The sequence below is a fragment of the Neomonachus schauinslandi genome, chromosome 4, assembly GCF_002201575.2.
Source record: "Neomonachus schauinslandi chromosome 4, ASM220157v2, whole genome shotgun sequence".
In the NCBI taxonomy this organism is placed as follows: domain Eukaryota; kingdom Metazoa; phylum Chordata; class Mammalia; order Carnivora; family Phocidae; genus Neomonachus; species Neomonachus schauinslandi.
The window spans coordinates 70,022,859-70,041,851 of record NC_058406.1 but is presented as its reverse complement, the minus strand read 5'-3'; the positions used below and the strand labels follow the sequence as shown (position 1 = coordinate 70,041,851).

The window sequence follows — 18,993 nt, the reverse complement described above, 5'->3', positions numbered from 1 at the left end:
AAAGCTTTAAAATTATCATACACATATTTGGACTTCCTTCTTTGTCAGCTCTAGGTCCTTATTTCCAAATATCTACAGGAAATCCACTTTTATATTCTGATCATAGAGGAGTTTTAAAAAGTGAAAGGTTATAGCCACAGAGGTGGGACTAAAGCCAGGGGAGTGTGGTATTCATATAAGACAAGAAACCAGTATTTCAAGGAGGGAGGGAGTGGTCAGCTGCATCCATGCTGCTGAGAGGTAAGATGAAGACTGACAAGTATGAGATTTGATGGTGAGGAGGTTATTGGTGGCTGAAAAGAGTAGTGACACAGAGTGGAAATGAATTGGGAGGTAAGAAGTGGAGTCCCGGTATATAGACAAGTGAAATAAACGCACAGGGTGCTATAAGGACAGAGGAGAGGGGTGCCTAACTCCTTCTGGGGAGTTTAAGCAAAGCTTCCTGAAGTAGATGACCACTGTGATGCATCGTAAATGAAAAATAGGGACTTAGGGTATGAGAAGAGAAAACCAGACAAAGTAACAACACAGAGAACTATAGAGTGACAAACAGCAGTTTTTAGGTAGAACATAAAGTACCAGGACGGGTAGAGGCGGTGATAGATTAAGCTCCAGAGGTAGGTAGGATCCATATTATAAAGTACCCTATCTGCCATTATCAAACAGCTATTATTTATTGAGTACTTACTGTGTATCAGAGACTGTGTCAAGTCCTCATATTCACTGTCCTACTTAGTCCTTCTAGCGGTCCTGCAGGGTAAGTATTTATCACTATTTTATAAATAACCCAAAGCTTAGAGAGGTTAAGTTACTTGCCCCAGCTCTTACAAGAGTATATGGCAGATTTAAGATCTGAACTGAAGTTGACCTGATCCAGAGCCACACTTCTGACCTCTCTACTATTCTGCCAAAGTTAAGGAACTTTATCTTTTAAGTTGGTGGAACACACCAAGTTTTAAATTTTTACAAAATTAACAACATTTCAGTATTAGTAGAATTCACATAACACTCCAGATTTCCATTTTCTCTTGAAAAATTGGAAGATTTGATAGATGTGTGAAGGAGAAATTTGAACAGGAGGAAAGAAATAGTAAGTACAGCTAGGTATCTTGTTTGTTAATAGTCCATGCAACATAGGATGAAGACCTGAGCTAAGGCAATGCTAATAATAGAAATGAAGTGAAGGTGCAGATTAGATCAACATAACGGTAAGTTGGCAGGACTTGGTGGGTGGGTGATCAGATGTGGCAGGTGAGCAAAAGAGAGGAAGTGGAGGATGAGTTGTAGGTTTATTGCACAATCGGATGGATGGTGGTACTCCCAAATGAGTTAAGAATATCAGAGGAAAAGGACAGGCAAAGATAACAAATTTGGTTTTGGACAAGTTGAATTTGAAGTACATTTGGGATTTCTAAGTGGAGAAAGTCTCGATCACATACACAAACTTGGGGATCATCAGCATATAAGTGGTAGAGATGACAACGGATGAGGTATTTCAAGGAGTTCAGCTTTGAAATCTATTCTCTCCATCCCCACAGCTTAAATTCATGCACTCAGCATAGCTTACGTAAAATATTGCAGCAATCTCCTTATGGTTCTCCCAGTTTTTGCTCCCCCAGTCCTCTCCAAAAGCTTTTTAATTGCTTCTTATTTATAAACCTTTGATGACTCTTTTGGCTACAGGGACATGTATGTTCCTCAACATGTTAAAAAAATTCTTCCATAATCCAAACTGTTTCCCTTCCAACTTCATTTCTTACCAGTTTCACATGCACCCTGCATCCCAGCTACCCCAGACTTGTTAGTATTCCCCTCTGTGCACTTCATGCTACAAGTGTAGCCTCTGTAAATTTCCCAGGTCATGGAGGTACAGTTAGTTTTTCCTCTGTGCTTCCCCAGGACTTGTGTTTCTCTTTGTTTTTTTTTCTGGGTCATATCACATTGTCTTAAAATTATTGGCTTGTGTCTTATATGTGCTCTCCAACTAGACCATGTGCCCTTTGTGTACAGGATTCAAGTTTTGTTCATCTTTGTATGCTCAGCACTTGGCATATTAGGTATTTAGATATATGAAATGTTTGTTTTGTGAATAAATAAATGAATGTGGGAGTTCAGTGGACTGAGAACTGTAGGAACCCTTCACCCAGCCTACTTTCCTGCCACCACATACTCGGATACTTCTAAGGTCTTCCATTGCCTTTAGCTCATCATGATAAATGTAAGTCAAATTAGTCATCATCGTCTTCATCACTAACATTTGTTGATGACTTACTATTTCCCAGTACTTTACATACATTATTTTATTCCTTATAATACTCAGATGAGGAAACTGAGGCACCGAGGAGTTAAGTTACTTACCCAAGATCAAATATCTAGTAAATGGAAGAGCTAGAATACAGTCACTGGCATCAAATTATTAATGCTATTTATTGGGACCCAGATCAGCTTTCTGCCAAATAAGCTCCTTGGGGCATTTCTCAGATGTAAGCCTGTTTTCTGTGATTTCCTTTTCTTCATTTCTTTAATTTCTTCCAACATTCACTATTTCTTTAGCGTACTCCCGCTGTCCCACGCCCACCTCCCTTCTACCATCTGACTCACTGAGTTAGGGTATAGTCTTTCCAACTAACTCCAAAGATAAATACATTATGGACTGTTATGGTTTTACTCTAGGAAAGACACTACCATGGTTTTACTCGAGGAGAATGGAAAACTAACAAACATGAGAAAGTTACAAATTACAAGCCTCACTAAGTTATCCTCTTTGGTCCTGACTAATCCTGGATTCCTTGTTAATGGTAACTAAAATGTATGGAAGCCTCTGCTCTCATCTTTACCCCTGAAGGTGGAGGCCCTGAGCATACCTCCCTATTTCCACGGACCCAGGCCCTTTAGATTTGACCAGCTTCCTCCTCACAATAGCCTGGTCTTGGTTTATTGGTGTGAAGATGAGATTAAAGCAGGGACAGAAGCTGCGAGGAATGTTTAGTCTAGGACCGACTTCTGTCTACTTGGCCCTTCGTCTTAATAATATGGATATTAGTAGGCCTGAGCCTCCTGACTTGAGTACGTTTTCTCCCACCAGTTAAGATTCCTCACTAATAATCAGTCACCTATGTGATTTCCTCAAGGGTTAAAAAAAAAAAAAAAGCCCTGAAGCACAGTTTTATGTCTTTTAGGCTTTAGAAAATCTGCGTGTATACCTGTGTGAAAAAATCATAGCTGAGAGACATTTTGATCATCTACGTGCAAAAAAAATACTCAGTAGAGAAGACACTGAAGAAATTTCTTGCCGAACATCAAGTAGAAAAAGGGCTGGAAAATTGTTAGACTACTTACAAGAAAACCCCAAAGGACTAGATACACTGGTTGAATCTATTCGGCGAGAAAAAACACAGAACTTCCTGATTCAGAAGATTACAGATGAAGTGCTGAAACTTAGAAATATAAAACTAGAACATCTGAAAGGTAAGATAGTTTGGTGTCCAAGAATTCATTTACATGTGACAATGCTTTTAAAAGTAAAATACAAGGGATGCCTGGGTGGCTCAGTCGTTAGGTGTCTGCCTTCGGCTCAGATCATGATCCCAGGGTCCTGGGATCGAGTCCCACATCTGGCTCCCTGCTCGGCGGGAAGCCTGCTTCTCCCTCTTCCACTCCCCCTGCTTGTGTTCCCTTTCTCGCTGTGTCTCTCTCTGTCAAATAAATAAATAAAATCTTTAAAAAAAAAAAAAGTAAAATACAAAACAAAAAACTCAGAAATGATCATTTTGTTTTTGTTCAAAAAGTTTCAGCTTCAGAATTACATTTGATTTACTTTTTTTTTTTTTTACCTTATGTCATTTCATTGGAAAAGTGGAATATCACTCAGTGTTCTGTATTTGTATTTATTTAACGACACCGTTTATACAAAACTTTAATGAATCCCGGTATACACATGAGTTTGTTTCTGAAGTGTACATAAGATCAATCTATTCAGAAGTAGCCCCTGAAAATACACATCACACATGAAGAACAATATGTAGGCAGAGTCTTTTTAGTAAGTCCAATTCTGATGGTTCTTCTTCCACCAGTTGATCACAGAATGAAGTGGTTGGCATATGCTTGTAAGAATCATGTTATATAAGTTATCCATAACTTTAAACACTAGAGTCACACTCGGTCTGGCATGATGAGAGAGGCGTGGGAACAGAAGTTGATTAATGGCATAGCAAATTCACTTCCTGTGTTTCACCCTCACCCTGGAGCACACACTCACTAATTGAAATACTACAGAGAATTGCCTGCACTGTTTAAATCCTCCTCTCCCCACAAACCCCATCTCTCTCTCCCTGTGCCTTTCTCTAGAGCACTTAAGATGCATATGATGTAGCTCTACCCCAGGTGTTCTAGGCACTGGGGATACAGAAAAGAGTAATTTAGGGCTCTGCCCTTAAACTCTGTCGGTCCATACTGGGAAACATTGGAAGTCTCCCCTCCTGAGCCATATTTAAGAAAATAGTTTCTATAGCATGGAACAGAAATGCTGAATGTATTGTGAAGTTGAAAAGCTAGTGGGAAAAAAATGACATATAAATGTACTTTATAGACTTCTCAGATTTTACATAAGATTTGTCAGCTCAGGAGGTTCTGTGCCTTTAGACAGTTAGGTTAAATATTTGCTAAGACTAACAAAGATAAAATTTGTGTGTGTTTATTCTTTCACCCTGAGGCTAATTGTTAGCTGTACCCATTGGATATGGTAAAATTCTTTGATCTGAGCAATCACTGTCATTTAAGTGAACTGTTAGGTTGAGAACCGGGACGTTATTTAATGTGAAGAGGAGACCTGGGTTATAGTTCTTACTTTCCCATGAAGTAGTTCTGGAATGTTGGGCATGACTTGACTGTTTGGGGCCTCTATTTTTTCATCTCTACTAGTGAGAAGCTATCCCAGGGGACCTCTGACATGTCTTAACACCCTGGGATTCAAGAATCTGTAATTGGTATTAATTAACTCAGAATTTTAGCATATGCTCTGTTTAAAGTTTGTTTTTTATTGGGTAATATGTTTTGTGGGCCAGAATGCTAAAGAATATTAGTTGTGACAGCTGTTTCTTATTTTATGAAAAATTTTAGGGGCTACTTAATTTTTTCCAGGTCATTCAGTGGTTAAGTATATAAGGATACAAACTAAATGTGAATTATAGCATGTCATTTAGCTTCCTTAAGACTGTTTCCTTATCGAAGAAATAAAAATAATGGTATACTTCGTGGTTGTTGGGAAAAGCAAATGAAACATGAAATGGATTCATGACAGAATTTATAAATTGCTATTTAAATCTCTGTTGTGTGGTAACTAGCTTACAAGATGGGTATGGGTTCAATGTTTTAAGTTACTTTTTCATTTACATCTGAATAATTCAATTTTATTGTAGGACTGAAATGTAGCAGCTGTGAGCCTTTCCCAGATGGAGCCACAAACAACTTCTCTAGATCAAATTCCAATGAGAGTAATTTCTCTGAAAAACTGAGAGCATCCACTGTCATATACCATCCCGAAGGAGAATCCAGCACAGCCCCCTTTTTTTCTACTGAGTCTTCTCTGAATTTGCCTGTTCTTGAAGTCGGCAGAACTGAAAATCCGACCTTCTCTTCAACTACGCTTCCCAGACCTGGGGACCCCGGGGCTCCTCCTTTGCCACCGGAGCTGCAGTTAGAAGGAGGAGGAACTTGTGGAAACTCTAGTGAGATGTTTCTTCCCTTGAGATCACGTGCTGTTTCCCATCAATGACAGTTTACAGCCTTTTAATCTTTCTTAATAATGACAAAAAATATTTGAAAGGATATCAATCTTTTTATAAAATTGCTATAATGACAACATTTGATATATGTCTTTTAAAAAGCAATGGAAGCATACTTTGTAAATAGACTTTCATAGGACAAAAGAAGCATACTTTTAGATAGCTAAAGAAAATCATGTTGATCATGTAATTTTCAGTGTTTTCTTTGCATTTTTGAGGTATGGAGTGTTTTCACATTTTTTATGTTTTAAGACTAACTTTAATAGGGAACATTTCTCTCTTTAAGAATAGTCTGAGGTTGGGTATAATGCATTTGTACTGGAATTTTCAGTCTAATAGTCCTTTCCAACATACAGCAGTACATTTTCAGATTAAGCTACATCTATATGGTAATAAAGCCAAGCACTGACAGGAAAACTGCCAGTGTACTGAAAAGAATCTCCCACTCTCTTGAGCTTAGAGACACTTACAGAGTCCCCTTCTGATGCGGAGGAACATCTAAGGGAGTTTGAGCCACCTAAGATCTCAATTTGCCAAAATACATTTCCTATTAACCTTACTAATTAATACTATTTTCTTAGGATTTTCATAATCTTTGCTGATCATTTTCATTCCTACAGAAAAATCTCGGCAAAAGCCTGTGATTGCGTGTAATTTGGTGAGATTTTAAAAATATTTTTCTGTACTTTTCATTCTCTTTTAATGAGGACCACTATACAAGTTGAAATAACTAGGACAAAATGTTGTGTGTGTGTGTCTGTGTACCAGTTCTGTCTTCAATACTGTCTGGAACCAGTGGATCATTAGCCTGACTTGTGTTTTTGTTATGACAAAGTTTGACTAATTTTATACCTTTATAAATTTTATGCTGTCATTGTTTTTATTTAAGTTATAATTCTGCCTATTTCCTGATATATTCTCATATATTTCCATTACTTTTAAAAAGCAGAGGTGGAAATATGCTGTTAACAATAAGACTTTTTCAATGTAGTGCTATTTTGGGGGGAAGTTTCAGGTATTTCAATAGGAAGTAAATACCTAAAATACTTTTCTTATATGTACCAATTTTTATAGAAACATTACTTCAAGTTGTGAGATCAAGTTGCATTTCTGGATAGGCTGATGCATTTGTCAGTCATGAAGAAGATTGACATATCCTTTAGATAAATTTTTTTCAAACCTGGATGTTTTTTATAGTGTAACATTTTCTAAAGATTATGGGAAGCATGTTTCACCTTCAGCGAGGCATAAGAAAATAGTGGCATTACATTTAAAGAAGTCTCGTTAAAAAGCAGAAGCAGGCTTTTCATTTCATTAATTAAAATTTGATATGTGGTTACTTGAAGTAGAATTTACTCAGAATCAAAAAGAATTTAGATATGCTGTATCACCTACATTTATAGTTTATAACACTGAGTTTTCTTTCAGACTGTTAACTATACAGACAATAAAATTAAGGTTTTAATAAACTTAGCCTTTTGGGTTTTCTGAATCCTATGAAGTCAATTTTTTTTTCCTTTAAACACTGAAAACCACCTGTTGCTGAAAATATATAAATTAGAATGTCAGACTGACAGGTTGGTAAAGGCAGGAATGAAAAAGTTACTTTTTACAGATACCATATTGTCACTTCATACAAAAACAACAATTCAGAACTCATTTTTAAAATTTTATCTTGATTAAAAGACTTTATTTTTTAGCATGGTTTTAGATTTATAGAAAAATTGAGCAGAAAGTACAGAGTTTTCCATTTTTACATCTTGCATTAGTGTGGTACATTTGTTAGAATTGATGAACTAGTCTTGAAACATTATTAACTAAAGGTAGTAGTTTACATTAGGATTCACTCTGCTGTGCAGTTCTACAGGTTTGTTTGTTTTTTTAAAGATTTTATTTATTTACTCAGAGAGCGCATGCACTAGCAGAGAGAGAGGCAGAGGGAGAGAATCCTCCAGCAGACTCCCCACTGAGCATGTAGCCAGATGCAGGGTTCAGTCTCATGACCCTGAGAACATGACCTGAGCCGAACTCAAGAGCTGGACACTTAACCGACTTGAGCCACCCAGGCGCCCTGGTTCTGTAGGTTTTGATAGATGCATAAAGTCATGTATCCACCAGTGTAATATCATACAGGACAGTTTCACTGCCCTAAAAATTTCCTTTGTTCCACTTACTCATCTCTTCCTCTTCCCTCCCCCTTCTAACCCTGGCAACCATTGAAACTTTTATTGTCTCTGTACTGTTTTTTCTGGAATGTCACGTAGTTGGAATCATATGTAGCCTAAGTAGTATGTAGCCTAAGTTTTCTCCAAGTCTTTTCGTGGTGAGCACACCTTTTCATGAGGTGATTACACATCTTTGGTCAGCATGTTGCTCTTAGTGCAAGGTCAAACACTGGCAAATTAGGAACAGGCCAGAATAATGGCAAATTTTTGTTTTGTTTCAATTATTTTTAAGAAGTGTTTTGGTTCTGTTTGGGAGTTTCGGGGTTTGTTTATTTTGATAAACAGTCTTTTTATTTTAATTAATCTAATTTATCAATCTTTTGTGGTTAGTGATTTCTGTCTCCTGTTTTAGAAATCTTTGCTTATCTCAATGTCATGATGATATTCTCCTATTTTTTTTCTGGAAACTTAGTTGCTTTAGTTTCACAATTGGCCATATAATTCATTATAAAGTGATTTCTGTGTATGGTATAAAGTAGAAGTCAAGTCTTACAGGTACTGTCTTTTTACCTAAGTAATATATAAGGGAGCAGAAAGTTCCAGGCTCTGGTCTTATCTTGCATCAGTGGATAAATATACACACTTTTGACTTTGGGGAAAAAAAGCAAACCAAGAAGCAAATCTGTCTATAGTTGTTAAGTGCAATCTTATGAAGGCTACCTGAAAGCAGAGCTAAAACAAACTCAGAATAAAGTAAATGATTCAACATCGCACAACTGTTTAGGATAAAAATCCAGGGCTGTTTGGCTCCACAGTCAGTGTTCTTTCCACAACTCCATGTTCTTCTTAGTATTTCTTAAATAGCAAAGTTAAGAGTGGAGATTTTTTTTTCACTCATTAATTTAGTAATTATTGAGTACCTTTTATTCTAGGTGCTGGAGATACAGTGATAAAATCTGTGTTCTCAAAGAATTCATATTCTAGTTGGGGGAGGTAAAATAGAAGCATGGAAACCTAGGTAATTCTAGTTACCATGGATATAAAATGGGACATGTGTGAGCTAAAACATGGGAAAGAGTATAGATAGCATCATCTGGGAGGTCATCTCAGAGCAGGTGACAGCTGAGCTGAGACATGTCCAAAAGGCACAGAAACCAGCTTAAAGGGGCTCCCACAGGCCAAATCCAGAATAATTTCAACATCAAAATAAATAATGATAATAACAGATTATAAATCACTGCACAAAATAAGAAACCATGAGTCAATGCTAATGTAAATGGACAAATAATGTGATGAAGAATGGGATATTGACAATAGCCTCAAATATCTCCCTACAAAACACTTATTAATTACAAAGGAGGAAAAAAGTAGCTTGATAGCAGAAAATCCTGCCAGATACTACCTTAAACAAAAAATCAGGGATGCTTGGCTGGGCCCAGCTGGTAAAACATGTGACTCTTGATCTTGGGGTTGTGAGTTTGAGCCCCACGTTGGGTACAGAGATTACCTAAAAATAAAATCTTTAAAAAAAATAATCATTAGTACCAAAGCAAATGAAATCACATGCCTCCTGATAGAATGCAATGAGAAGAACACAACACCACTTTCATTATGTTCTTAACAAAGATTTGTAACCTGAATTTATCACTAAGACAAATTGAGGCATCTTCTACAAGATAACTGGTCTATAGTCTAAATACCAAGGTCATGAAAGTTAAAGACAGAAACCATTTCAGGTTGAAGGAGATGAAGAGACACGGCCACTAAATGTAATGCCTAAATCTAAACCAATTTAAAGTTTATTAAATATTAAGAAAATTCGCAAGCAAGGAAAAAGAAAGGTAGTAGGGGTAGAATTGGTAATAAATGTTTGGACTTGGACTATATTTTAAATTTGAAATAACATTTGCTGACTTTTGACCTGAGCACCTGGATTAATAATGCTGCAATTTGGGGTGCCTGGCTGGCTTAGTCTGTAGAGCATATGACTCTTGATCTCAGGGTCATGAGTTCAAGCCCCATGTTGGGTGCAGAGATTACTCAAAAATAATGATAATGCTGCAATTTAAAGAGATGGGGCAAATTATGGGAGGTGGGGAGTATTGAGGGTAGGAAATGAAGAGTTTCCTTTGGACATGTTTGTCAGGTATCTATTGCTGCATAACAAACCACCCTAAAACTTAGTGGTTTAAAATAATGACTATTTATTTGTCATGATTCTGCAAATTGGGCTAGACTTGGCTTCATAGTTCTTATGATGGTCTATCCTGGGATCATTCTGCATTCTTATAAAGGTTCAACTGGGATTCTATAAATTCACTCACAAGTCTAGTGCCTTAACTGGAATGGATACACTAGCCGGGAGCTGGCTGGGGTTCTTTATTCATGGTATCTCCAGCAGAGTAGCTGGACCTCTCTTTACATGGTGGCTCAGGGCTCCCAGGAGAAAAAAAGTGGAGGCATTCTAGTCATCTAAGCAAGGCACAAAGCTAGCCCAGATCCAAAAGGGAGAGGAAATAGACCCCATGATGGAAGGAGCGGCATGCAGCACTGGCATGGCAGGAATTGTTGACCACCATCTTGGTAGAAAATCTACCAGAAATATGTTAAGTTTGCAGTGCTTGTTAGACACTGAAGTTGGAAATTGGGTACAAGGATTTGGTGTTCAGGGAATACTTCTGGACTGGTTATATAAATGTGGGAGTTATTAGCATAAAATGGTATTTTAAACCATGGGACTTGATGAATTCACCTTGAAACATAAGATTCATAGAAAAGAAGGATGAGGGCGCCTGGGTGGCTCAGTTGGTTAAGCGACTGCCTTCGGCTCAGGTCATGATCCTGGAGTCCCGGGATCGAGTCCCGCATCGGGCTCCCTGCTCAGCAGGGGGTCTACTTCTCCCTCTGACCCTCCCCCCTCTCATGTGCTCTCTCTTTCTCATTCTCTCTCTCAAATAAATAAATAAAATCTTTAAAAAAAAAAAAAGAAAAGAAAAGAAGGATGATCCAGGACTGAGCCTAAGGTGCTCTCACATCTAGAGGTGAGACAGAAGAAGGCAAGAGAGGAAACTGAAAAGAGCCCTGTGAAATAGGAAGAGAACTAAAGTGTATGATCTAGTGAAAGGCAAGAGAAAAAAGTGTTTCAAGAAGGAGGCCTATCTCTAACAAATAAATAAATTATTAAAAAAAAAATCTTAAAAAAATAAAGGAGGCCTATCTTGTTAAAAGGTGAAAGAAGAAGCAGTCCTTGGACTTGGTCACACAGAGGCTGTTGGTGGCTTTGATAACAGAGATTCATGTTACCCAAACTGGGTACCCCAACCCCAAAGGCACTCAACAGTGGACCAGTTTTTTTTAAAGATTTTATTTATTTATTGAGAAAGAGAGAGCACAAGCGGGGGGAGCAGCAGAGGGAGAAGCAGCCTCCCTGCTGAGCAGGGGGAGCCTGATGTGGGACTCTAGCCCAGGACCCTGGGATCAGGACCTGAGACGAAGGTAGATGCTCAACCAACTGAGCCACCCAGGCGCCCTACAACCAACTTTTTTACTTTCATTTAAGTATCATTCCCTCTTAGATCAGGAGGAGTGAAAGAGTTCTAGTTTTCTTGGTGACTAGGTTATATCAATTACTAAGAGAGGGAACACATACAGAAACAAGTCATATGGAAAGACAGGTTACTGATCTAGTAAGTGGGTGTTTGAAGCCCCAGCAGGATGTCCACATGGAAAGCTTAAGACCCAAGGGGAGTTCTGGTCCAGAGGTTGGATGGAAAGATTGGGGTTGGAAACCCAGATTTGGGAGTCACAAGCATAAGGTAGTTAATGCCATGGAAAGAGATGGGCTGACTTGCAACTTTGTAATGCCCTCTACAAAATGGTAAGTATTGTTGAAAGATGGTAATACGCTGGGAAACACCAGCGTTTAAGGGCCATACAGGGCAAAGCAAGAATGGAAAGAAGCTGACAATGAGAAGCCAGAGAGTTTGGAAGACCCACCGAGTGGTGAGATGCAATCCAAGAGGAATTTCATCAAAGGTTTTCAGAGCCCACTGGAATGAGGTCGAGCAGGAGAGGATTTAGTTTGTGACTTATCAAGTCCACCGCCCATAGAGGTCTTCCATGGTGACTGTGGGAAGCAACCAGACTGAGAGTAATTTTCATTTTGAAGAGGAGATGCAGTGAGATCGGGAAGAAATCCTGGAGTCTCTGGGCGATGGCTAAGGTGAAGTGGCAGTGAAAAAACAAATTCTTATCTCTTGTATGCCTTTAATAAATGCTTCTTGAATGTTGAAAGTTTGGTTGGGACCACTGGTACAGGACTTGTCTCTTCTCAGGGTTCCTCGGGAAGGAGCCTAAAGCAGCCCCTGCTTCGCAACGTGCGCTCCCCACCTCCCGCCTCAGTGCCGAGAGGGGCTGCAGGAGCTCGGCGCAGCCGTCAGGGGGCGCAGGCCCTGTGCTCTACCGCAAGACTTGGGGCGGAGCCAACCGCGGGGCGGGCCCTGAAGCAGCTTCCGGCTTCCGGCGGAGCCCACGGTCGTCGCGCGCAGCCGTCATGGCGGCCGAGGAGAAGGACCCCCTGAGCTATTTCGCGGCTTACGGCAGCAGCAGTTCAGGTTCGTCGGGCGAGGAGGATAATAGCGAGCCGGAGGAAACAAATCGCAGGACCCCAGATCCTGCGAAGTCGGCGGGCGGCTGTGGGAACAAGGCGGAGAAGCGGCTGCCGGGACCCGACGAACTGTTTCGGAGCGTGACTCGCCCGGCCTTTCTCTACAATCCGCTCAACAAACAGATAGACTGGGAGAGGCACGTCGTCAAGGCGCCTGAGGAGGTGAGGTTCCCGACCCGGTTTCCCGATCGTGGCCCCGGCCTCCGCCCCCTTCCTCCTGAGCCCTCTCCTGGGGACCGGCAGTTCGTTCCCCCACACGCAATCACCTCCTGCGGGATGCCGCACCACCCCTCCCACCTCCAGCCCTGGGGAGCCCGGGCCCCCTTCCCCAGCTTGGTGGGTGTCAGACCGGCCCGCAGCCCCCGCCCCCTTGTGAGGAGACCCAAACCTCCGCGCCCGGTGCCCCGACCCCGCGCTGCGAGGACTAACGGTGGTGACTCCCCCGCCCCCCCCGCTGCAGCTTCTCCCCGAGACCCCTTCCCTTTGACGCCGAAGTGCCTGCGGTGCTGCCTCCAACAGTGTCTGCTGCAGCCTCCTGAAGGGGTCAGCCTTGGCGTAGTATCTCTGAGACTGGATTCTTCTTTGGTAACTAAAAGTTATTAGCTTTATTCGTATAGGGAACCCTTTGGCTTTTCACTTAACAGTATTAATGATTTTGATGGAAAAAAAATGTCTTTAAACCTTAAAAAAAAAAAAAAAGTCAACCTGAACAATGAGCGAACGGCAGGGAGGTGCATGTGCCCATAACCGATTGTGGGAACCTCGGTTCGTCACGGTGCTTCTTAATGTGTTTGCTTAACAGCCTCCAAAAGAATTCAAAATATGGAAGTCAAACTATGTACCACCTCCGGAGACCTACACTACTGAGAAGAAACCTCCCCCTCCAGAGCTGGATATGGCGATAAAGTGGTCTAACATATATGAGGACAATGGTGATGATGCCCCACAGAATGCTAAGAAAGCTAGGCTTCTACCGGAAGGGGAGGAGACAGTGGAATCAGGTAAGGCGAATCAGACTCCGTTGATAATACCTTTTGGTTCCTGTGATGAGTTTAAAAAGAGTAAGATATTTAATGAGTGAAATTTAAATCTAGCGATTTAACAAATCACTTATGGTGTATGATTATTTTTGCTGCTGTTTTGAGAAAGATTGTGTAAATTCGGCTTTGAAGTGAAGTGTCTGAAAGCTCAACCAGTAGTATTTACTATGTTTTAGAAAAAGATCTTAAGTTATTCAGGCTTTAGAGTGAAATCTCTGATATCTCAACCAGTAATATATATGATTTATGGTGCCCTATTAAAACAGAGCCAGTTAATTCATGGATTCTTTCTTGTGATTGCAGCTTTGAAGAGGTGGAGGCTTCATTTTCTATTAAAGCAGTTGTGGTTTAAAGCCAAAATTAGTGTGACAAAATGAAGTTAATTGAGTAGTACTACATAGTAATAGGAAGATGATGACTTAGTTGAGTTGTTTATGTCGTAATTTCATCTTGTATTTAGAGTATAAGTAACCACAGTAATCTCTGCTTACACACTTTTACCCAGCCCCCATTCCATCCTTCACACAGCAGCTAGTGATCACTTTCTAAAAGTAATGTCTGATTATGTAACTCACCTGCTTAAAATCCTTCACCAACAGCATAGTCAAAGCCTTCTGATAGGCCCTGCCTTTCTCTCCACCTTCATTTCAAATGGTGCTTTTTCTAGCCCTTTAAGATCTTAAAATTGAAAACTGAATAGACCATGCTATTTTATGGTTCCATGCCTTTCAGCATATGTTGCTCCTTACTCCAGAATGTTCTTCCATCCCTCTTTGGCTGGTAAACACATTCATCCTTCAAAATCCAATTCAAAGAAGAAAAAAATGTCAGCACCTCCCTCAAATTATTTGCTCCTCTGTACCTTGTATGTGCTAATGCTATTGATTGCACCTGTCATCTTTTATGAGATTATTTGTTCATAAGTCCATCTTCTTTATGAAAATGAGTTCTTTTACAGTTTGTGGTATATTTTAAATACTCAGTGGATAATTGTTTAATTTCTGATGTTCTCATGAATCCAGGGCTCCTTACTTAGCTCCTTTTACAATCAGAGAGTTTTGTTTAGGAGAAAGAATAAGTGGTAGGAGTTCTTCAGTTTTGATTCTACTTGGCTTTTCCATTTCTTTCACTGTTTTCCAGTGTGGATTAGAAGTCACTAATGAAGGCATATATTCAGTAAATGGCATCCTTTTAAATCCAAATACCTCATACTGTATAGCATTATGTAATTAATAAAAAAAATTCTTTGCATGAATGTTTAATCCCACACCTTGTGAAATCATATGGGGAAATGTGGAAATGAGAGCTTAATGTGGCTTGTCCATGATCCCAAAACTAGAAAATGCCAAGCTGTAAAATAGGTACTTTCACACAATTTTTAAAATTTATTGTTCTTAGCAACCTAGTACAGAAGTGGTACATAATTCATTATTATAATGAATTTTGTAGACAAGGAAATAATCTCAGATTAAAGAATTGGCCTAAGTAAATTCACACAGCTAGGAAGAGGTGAAATTAGAATTCAGATTCAGGCCTCATCATGGATATGATGCCTCTGTACGCTGGGGTTTATTCTCTTGATGTTTTGCAGGCTGTAGTGCTTGAGAAATAGCTGTTCTATAGGAAGTAACACTAGAGTTGATATTCAAACTAAGGTACCATAGGCTGGTGCTCTCTCTTTGTTCCTATATGGAAAATGTGAGGATTCTACACCAGGACAAACAAGCAGAAAGAATTATCTTTTTTCCAGCTTGTCTATTAAGTTCAGATAGAAGAAGTCTCAAATACGTGGCAAATAATATTGTTATTCTCCTAATTTATGTTCTTTTGATTATATGATGGTCCTCTATCAGAAAGTGTACATAGACAGTATCAAACAACAAAAGGACCCAGTGCTCAGACAGTTTAAAGCTGGATCATAAAGTTAAAAGATAATCCTGGAATCTTTAATTTGGACTGTAATGTTGGTTATTAAATATAACTGTCTTCTTTTTTAGATACTTTCCTTTTTAGAAGGGTTTTTGCCATTTTAGAATCCCATACTGTGTTCACAAAGTCACTATAAAATTGATTATTTTTACCTGTATTTTTTAACTTAATAAAATACCTTGTTTAAGAAATTCCATATTCTTAAATTATCTAATTTTTAGATTATTAAATTATTTTTACTTTTTCTACTCATTTTTTGCACTTTGGCCTTTTTTGCCAGTTAACTTCTTCCAGATTTTTTTTTTTCTTTAAAAGCTGGGAAAGAGAGGCGCCTGGGTGGCTCAGTCGTTAAGCGTCTATCTTCAGCTCGGGTCATGATCCCAGGACTCCGGGATCATGACCTGGGCCGAAGGCAGTCGCTTAACCAACTGAGCCACGCAGGCGCCCAAATAAATAATATCTTTAAAAAAATAAAAGCTGGGAAAGATTCAAAACTCATCGAGGCTTGCTACTTACCAGCACTTTTTGTTTGGTAATTGTGAAATGAAAATCAGTAAGGCTTAGATATTCACATGTCCTTAACCACAAAATCCTAGTTAAAGTAGGTAATGCTTTTTCTTTTTTTTTTTTTATAAGAATTTAGAAAGTTCATATTAACAACGTAAACTTACTTACCTCAAGTGGCATGAATTCCATAATAGAAAAATTTTTTCCTTACTAATGCCTCTGTAATATATGGTACAGACTAGAGACTAAATAATCTTGATAAATGAACGTTTCAGGGTGGTTTTGTTTCATTTTTCCTATGGTTTTTTTAAGGCAATACCTTGTTATGTCACTAGATGGCAGAAGCTCCGGTTCAAATTACTGATAGGAAATTGTTTTTCCAGCCCTAGTAATTTATGTTTTTTGTTAATTCAGTAAATTTATTTAAAATTAGCAGATTAACAGAAGTGTCTCACAATCATCTTTTTTTTAAAGATTTTATTTATTTGAGAGAGAGAGAGAGAGCAAGCACCAGCAGGGGGGGCGGGCAGAGGGAGAGGGAGAAGCAGGCTCCCCGCTGAGCAGGGAGCCCAATGCAGGGCTGGATCCTAGGACCCTTGAGATCATGACCTGAGCCAAAGGCAGATGCTTAACTGACTGAGCCACCCAGGCACCCACAATGAGGAGCCTTGTTTTATAGATCACCACGTGATAGATGTTGAACGTTGGGTATCTGTTGATTGAGAAGGTAAAGCCAAAAGTACAATGAACCCAGTAATGTGCTTAAATAAATTTGTATTTTAAAATTTATAACTTCTACATGTTTATCTATATGGAGTTCTCTTAACGTAAAGCCACACACATGTTCAGAGAGAATACAGTTTTGGTGAAACATCTACCAATGAGTGCTTTTTAAATTTCAAAATAAAAAGACAGGGGTTATAAATATGGAAGGGAGTTGTTTTGCGGGGAGAGAAAGCAGATTAGAAGGGAAAGAACAGCCAGTGGCCACTTAAATACTTAAATAATACCATAGTTAGATTGATACTCTTCCTTGGTAAAAAGAATAGAATGTGTTCCATTTTTACAACATGTAGGTTATTTAAATATACACAAAGTGTATACTGTGGAGTATGTAGGAATAGCTTTTTTTCAGAACAAGTCGGATTTTCTCATTTTAAACTACCTTAATATAGCACTAAAAGGTCACTCTGTGAATTTTGTGTGACACTACAATTAAAAAAACTTCTTGTTTTTACTTGCACTTTAAAATTAGAGTTCTAAAAGTTAATTTTTGGTTTTTATTAGGAAACTGGAAGACACATAAGTTGAGGATAATGATTTTGGTCTAAAGTCAATGAAATTTTAATACTTAACTTTTTTTTTTTAATTACTGATTGAAATTTTTCCTTTCCTGTTTAAAGATGATGAAAAAGATGAGCATACTTCTAAAAAGCGCAAAGTAGAACCAGGAGAACCAACAAAGAAGAAAAAGTAGAAAACAACAAATGACAAGAATTTCTGGACTGCGAAACTTGTTGAAACGGTTTTTTTGGTCAGATTAAGTTGACAATTTAAATTATTATGAAACAACATCTCCATGAAAGTACATGTTAATTAACTAATATTAAGTATTGCTGTGGGAACTTTCCACTGTAGAATTCATTTTTTATTTAAAACTTTATTTAAAACTCAAGTGGTGATTTGTGATTGTGAAATTGACAACACATGGAAGCATTCTTGCTATCACAGAATTGGTGACATGCTTTGAGAGTTTTGTCACATGTCGACATGCCAATGTTCTATGAACCTTTTATAAAGGAATATATTTTTAAAGTAAATATATTGTACTGTGAACTTGTAGGGTGCTTTTCAACAGTGTTTGTACAGTGTAAATAGATCATGGAAATAAAATTACTTATTCAGTATTACTATTATTGCATAACATTAGCATTTGAATATTTGTCCGTGACAAGTACCCTTTTTGCCTTGTGATGTTTTAATAGTAGGTATTAACATCTAGGAGTGCCTCCTGTGTTCCAGGTGCTTTGTGGATACTTTTTCTCTGATCCTCAAACAGCCTGGGAAAGCAGGTACTAGGGGCTTCATTTTATAATAAGAGAGATTAACTTACCCAAGGTTCCACAGCGAGTGAGCAGTGATCTGGGGATTTAACTAAGGATACTTGAACTCCAAAATCATCACCCTGAACCACCTGCCCACCAAACTTTGTTTATCTTCTAGGGACTGCAGTGGCCATGTCTTCAGGTGCTCTCTGTGGTAAGCAGGGAGATCTTCCCTGATTATATCACTGTACTTTATCATGTAAGCCTTATGTGATGGTATTCATTAATTTCCCTGGTAAATAGTTTGCTGAAGATAAGGATTCTGTATAAAGAATTGGCAGACGTAGCTAATAAAAATACAGGACACCCAGTTAAATTTGAATTTTAGATAAACAACAAATAATGTTTTGTATGTGCAATATTTGGGACATACACTAAAAATGTGTTTATCTGAGACTCAGATTTAACTGAGCTTCTTGTGTTTTATCTGACAACACTACTTCTGTTGTGTTTTTGTACATGGCTCCTATTTTAATGCTTTGCATTTAGTAATAATCAAAATCAGCAAGGGGTAGTGAGGAAATTAATCATCTTTGGTTTTACTTCTATAGTCCAAAATGCAGTGCAGTTATTTGTAGCATTTTGAACTATAAAAAGGAGAGGCTATACATTGTATCAGTCGTTCCATGAATCTTAATACCTTTCAGGGACAAGAGTTAATTACAGGACACTGCACCTTTAGTGTTTAAGAAGAATTAAAGACATTGGCCTTTGAGTTTTTTAAAAAAATCCTCAGTCCAGTTGTTTTTCTTCAATACTGGGAACCAGTATTTGAAAAACTATAAAATTTAATTGGGA

The 18,993-nt window shown here is 38.6% G+C and overlaps 2 protein-coding genes across 5 annotated transcripts in view; both read left to right on the top strand.

Annotated features, from left to right (window-relative positions):
- Nucleotides 1–7,456, top strand: part of BCL10 (BCL10 immune signaling adaptor) — a 10,254-nt gene extending 2,798 nt beyond the window's left edge. For 3 of the 4 annotated variants that reach the window (XM_021690050.2, XM_021690051.2, XM_021690052.1), the window contains 2 exons: nt 3,180–3,468; nt 5,418–7,456. In XM_021690050.2, coding sequence (XP_021545725.1) covers nt 3,180–3,468; nt 5,418–5,773 — 645 coding nt within the window. In that variant the 3' untranslated portion in view covers nt 5,774–7,456. The remainder of the gene's footprint in view (nt 1–3,179; nt 3,469–5,417) is intronic. The other variant, XM_044914060.1, reaches the window with a different exon arrangement.
- Nucleotides 7,457–12,455: 4,999 nt separating this feature from the next.
- Nucleotides 12,456–18,000, top strand: C4H1orf52 (chromosome 4 C1orf52 homolog). The gene is made up of 3 exons (XM_021690085.1): nt 12,456–12,776; nt 13,417–13,615; nt 17,494–18,000. The coding sequence occupies exons 1-3, from the start codon at nt 12,501–12,503 to the stop codon at nt 17,565–17,567; spliced, it is 549 nt and encodes a 182-aa protein (XP_021545760.1). The 5' UTR covers nt 12,456–12,500; the 3' UTR covers nt 17,568–18,000.
- Nucleotides 18,001–18,993: the final 993 nt, after the last annotated feature.